At 34.8% G+C, this 5,274-nt stretch overlaps 1 protein-coding gene across 1 annotated transcript; it reads right to left on the reverse strand.

Moving 5' to 3' along the window:
* Positions 1-537: 537 nt before the first annotated feature.
* Positions 538-4,448, reverse strand: LOC129320518 (BTB/POZ and TAZ domain-containing protein 1-like). The gene is made up of 5 exons (XM_054966011.1): positions 4,275-4,448; positions 4,006-4,139; positions 3,586-3,889; positions 3,153-3,472; positions 538-853 (listed from the first exon to the last, which is right to left on the reverse strand). The coding sequence occupies exons 1-5, from the start codon at positions 4,407-4,409 to the stop codon at positions 673-675; spliced, it is 1,074 nt and encodes a 357-aa protein (XP_054821986.1). The 5' UTR covers positions 4,410-4,448; the 3' UTR covers positions 538-672.
* Positions 4,449-5,274: the final 826 nt, after the last annotated feature.

Below are 5,274 nucleotides of genomic sequence, written 5' to 3' on the forward strand. Positions count from 1 at the left end.
CTTTTCTACACACACACGTGTGCGTGCGTGTGTATAAATTATAAAATCAAATTACAATGAAGTTGATCGTTGCAATTCCAGCGCGGAATTGGTAGGTCTCTCAAAAAAGACACAAGCCCCATGCAATGCGACAATTGTATAACTAAGCTGCCCAATGCTTGCCTTTATTTCTAGACATTTGACCCATACACATTCAAAGGGTTGATTGTTTGCCTCCATTCTCAATAACTCTATCCGAGTCCATATCTCCATGTTGAAGATAGAATCATCACAGTCATGATGTCCTCTTTAAATAAGAAGTGTTTCCACATCGCGGTGAAAAGGGAGATGAATTAAAAGAAGACGTCGACGAAGAGAGAATGAATTTTCTAGTTTAGCAATAACCTTAAGGGGACATATAACTATATAAGTCTTAAGGCTGCCTTGGTTACTATGTCGATCGATAAGCATAAAAACCAAACAAATTACATCAATTACAATCTATTAATTGATTTATGGTTTTCTACAAAAAAAAAAGGAAAAGGGAAAGGGAAAAAGGAACGCACAACAGGATCGCTCTATTCAAAAACCTGCTGCTTCTACAAAGAACACATCAGACCACATAAACTCTGCAGAAATGAAATAAAAAGTGAAAGACACTAACACTATAAACTGCACTATATTTTACAATTCTCATTTTAATTTGAAACTTCTAAGGCCATAATTGTTCATGCTTATTCTACTTTCATCATCCCTCTTCCTCTTTGCCAAAGAAAGTGTGGACATGACTCTAGCAGAGGCCACTTTTCTCGCGAGTAGTTTCCACTTCGGATCATCTTTCTTTTTCTCTTGCTGCATTTTCATTTGCATTTCCCTGTCAAGTTTCCCAAACGGACACGTTATTCATAACTTGTGTGCTGAAGAGAAATCACAAGATATGTTACCCAAAAAGAGGAAGGAAGAAAGAAATCACGAGAATGGACCCAATGTGCGTTAAGAAAAGAAATAGTTCCGTGTGATGTTAAGATAAAGACTAAATTTATGTACAATTTTTAATTTAAATCTTCAACTTTTTAATAACAATATGACGTGTACAAAAATTCAAAAACAAAGCACAAAAACTAAATATTTATCTTGTCCTAGTTAAAGAATCGGCAATGACATATATTATTTTTAACTTTCATCCCTGGTATAAGGATCAGAACATGATTAATTAAATTAATCTTCCAACTGGTTAGCGAGTCTTTAAATTAATCCAACAATACAGTGATATGCAAAACAATTGTGTTCGTCAAATATCCCACTTGTGCAGATGATGGCTGGGTAAAAGTGGCCATTATTTTGGATGACGTAGAGAAACGAAACAAATATCACAGATACTGACACATTTCTTTTAAATTTATGAACGACCCTTCACTGATAGAAGTTTGTCACCCCCACGCTGCCCAAGTTGAGGGTACTATAATATTAAGTTGCGTCATTTTTATTGGCCCGTGAAATGAGAGGAGGAGACAAATGGACATATTATCCAGCTAGTCTGGCTGTGAAGATGACCATTACAGTTAAGAGTAACAGATAGGTTAAATTTATGGAGACTATATGACAGGCCAACAGCTGCGTCTGATGAGAACCGCATTAGGGAGAGAATGCAACGAATTAACCAACAGTAAGAATTTATAAAACCCAAAAACATCAAATATTCAAAATAAAAATAATATATACTCGTGTTTTTAACCAAAATTACATATATCAATAAAAATTTATTATTTAATTAAAATCTCATTAAATTGCAGTAATTTTTTAATTTTATCCTTAATAATATCAATTAATATCATAACAGTGACAAGTAAAACACATAATTAATATGCCTTTTCTTTTTTGAGAGAAAGATTAAATTATTTAAAAATATTATGACATCCTTTATATTTAAAAATAAAATAAATTTTTAAAAAACATTACATATATAAAAATAAAGAGAGTATATATATATATATAACTCTACCGGAGCAACCGTGTTTCGAAGAGAATTTAAGGAATACATTAACTACCTCATTGAATCCTAAAGATATTTTTTTTCTCATAACATTTTATTATACTTATAAAATATTATGAATGGATAAATTTAAAAGAAAGTAATCAACGGTTTACTTTATATTCAAATTGATTTATTAAAAAACTATTAATTTCTTTTAAAAAAAAAACTTACATGCAAGGCTTAATTGGAGACTTGATATTGCAGCCCAGGATCTTCAATTGTCACATGAAAAACGATAGTGAAGACTTGTCGAATACAACGACGCATGGTGCCAAATTAATGAGTAATTTAATTCCCAGTCGTGTTCCTCCGGCTAATTAACTGGCTTTCTATGTTGCGGCCAATCAAAATCAGCGACGCGGACTGGCCTATCGAGGTTGGCCAAAAATAGAGTGGGCTCCCCAGGGATGATCTATCATATTTTAATAGGGAAAAATGGGAACCGAGATTTGACTTTCTGGCGTAGAGAAAACCTCAGAAAATAAACTAATCAAGAAAACAAATCCCCGAGAATGGAGAAACAAAATATAAAACCTCCGTGTCATGGGTAGATTTTTTTTTTTAAATGATTTTGGATCCATTTTAATCACAACTCCTGTGTCAATTGTTCCTTGACCAGTCTCATGTTATATGATATTGGGCAAGACTTATATACTTATTTTTATATTTTTATCTAATTAAATAAAAATATATAAATTTTAATATATTAATAATATTAATTAATAATAAGAATTCATTATAAAATAAATAATTTATAATAAATATATGTGTTTTAAGTTAATTAAAAATAAATACTTTAAATGTTTTTCTCTATAATATTTTATTGATCGATTAATTTAGAGGCCTCTAAGCCTACTCTCAACCCCCCCAACAAAAAAAAATCAAGAGAAAAAGAAAAAATAACCTATCTTTCTGCCTTTAAAGAAGGGGAAGGAAATAAGAAGAAGCAAAAGGGGAAAAAAACCAATTCAAATTAGAGAAACTCGTGCTAAAATATTAATATTTTTTGGCGTGCTCTCTTTTTCTGTTATTTGGTCCCTTCTACCATGTTTTTGAAATCAAAATTATAAGTATAAATAGAATATGAAAAAGCAAAGAGAGAGAATCTGCGATAGTGCGTTGAATTAATAAAAAATACCTGCAGAGAGGAACCTTGCAAGAATGGGCCGTTTGCTGGCAAATGGAGGAATGGAGTCGGAAGAGCTGCCACATTCGCTTGCAGCGTAAGCACCCTCCGTTCACCCTCTTGCTGCACGTAGCGAAGTGTCTGATTAATTGCTGGAGGCCATGACACGTGGCGAATTTGCTGCACGGCTTCCTCTCTCCCCGGAGCTCCACACCGTAAGGCCCAACGTCGGTGCACCCTTCCGTGCATATGTGTTCCAGACACTCCATCGCCTCGCTCAGCTCTGCATACAGCCTCTGCTCCTCCCTCTGCTTTCTCGATTTCTTCTTCCTCTGTTCCAATATTCCCACTGTATGACTCGTTTTAATTTGGAAAATGGAAATTCCACAGAATGAAATCATAATTCATATAAATTCAATTGAACTGACGGGAATTTGGATTTTACCGATTCGTCCTCGTCCATGAATCTGAGGATGTCGAGCTCGAGCCAGGGATCATACTTCTGCAAGAATTTCCAGCCCTCTGTTGCTTCCACAGATTTGAAGTGATTGGCGAGCAGCTTCATACACTTGATGCAAAGATCAGGCGCGTCGCAGAGTCTCGCGAGTTGGAGCAGATCCACCACATTCTCAATCGTTAACCGTTTGGAAAGCACCTTGATGCACCTCTGCTTCAGCTGTGGCACCAAATACACGTGCGACAATGCTAGCAGATGAATCCCGTACTTCTCCATCTGCTCGTCCGTGCACCTGCATCGGTCATTCAGGCGTGTCTCAGTCATTTTTTCACACCGTTCGTTATTTCGCGGCGGAAAACGAGGAGACCAAGTGAACAAGTGACAATCACCGCCGTAGTCGTTACCAACCTGGAACAATAAAGGAAGCCGAGAAAAGCGGTGACGGCGTCGCAAGGAACGCCGTGTATGGGAATGATCCTCTCGGAGCTCCGATGCCTGCGTGGCTGATCTATGATATTCTCCAAAACCGGCGATACTGAAGCCTTCGCAGTTTAGAACCGAAAAACGACCATCAGCGAAAATCAAATTAGATGATTAGATTCAAAACCTGATTATATCAAGGAATCTTAATAAGATGACTAGCTTCAATTAATTTGAAGGCAAAGAGGGAGGAGTACCAGAATGCTTGTGTGCGCAGGAATGCGCGCGCCGTTGGAAGTGTGAATAAAAACATCGGGTTCAGGTAAGACCTGGCTGCTCAGGTAGTCGATGCCGGCGATGGGAGGAATACCAGGAACATCGGTCGGCGGCATTGTTGTTGTTTTTTTTTTTGGGGGGGGGGGGTGCGGGCGGGGGGATTGTTTATGTTACAGGGGTGAGGTTGGCTGCTTCTCACAAGCTCGAACAAAGGCATCAGCTCCTCGGACTATAATCGGGAATTTATAAGACGTCCATGACGCGGAAAGTTCAGGTTCATCATACAAGTCATTGTGAATATGCACGAGCGTGCCCTGACGCGCTAAGCACCTGCGTCATTTTTTTTTATTAAGCGTGCTTTTTTTATCTGGAAGGATATTCACTAACTACTTAAAATTATAAAAAAAATATAATTTTAAATTCTTATATTTTACTCATATTTTAATATTAATTACTATAATTTTTTAATATTTTTAATTTTTATATTTTTACATTTTATTATTTTATATCCTTCCATTAATAAAGTATAAAGACTTTAGAGGGATTTAAAAATGATAAAAAATAAAAATATATAAATTAAAAATATTAAAAAAATATAAAAATTAATAATAAAATGTGAGTAAAATATAAATATTTAAAATTATATTTTTAAAATTATAAATACGCCCGAGACATAACTCACAATCGCTTACTTGTAAAAAAAACTTGTATGTTATTAGACTGCAAGAGCATTGATAACCAGACATTTTTTTATGCTGGAGATAATTAAACATGGGTTTTTTTTATCATAAAATTTGGCAAGTAAACTACATCCTTTATACTCTCTTCGGTCTTATATGTTAAACACCTTTTAAAAGTATAATTTAATTTATTTTATAAATCACTAGTTGATAAGATCACTTTATTTTAAATTAAAATTTCTAAACTATTCTTAAAAAATAAAAAAGAGAGATAAAAAATAATATTATATAATTTGTATAC

Source organism: Prosopis cineraria, unplaced genomic scaffold (genome assembly GCF_029017545.1).
Source record: "Prosopis cineraria cultivar Desert tree isolate PC_DT_omini unplaced genomic scaffold, ASM2901754v1 PC9, whole genome shotgun sequence".
Classification (NCBI taxonomy): Eukaryota; Viridiplantae; Streptophyta; class Magnoliopsida; order Fabales; family Fabaceae; genus Prosopis; species Prosopis cineraria.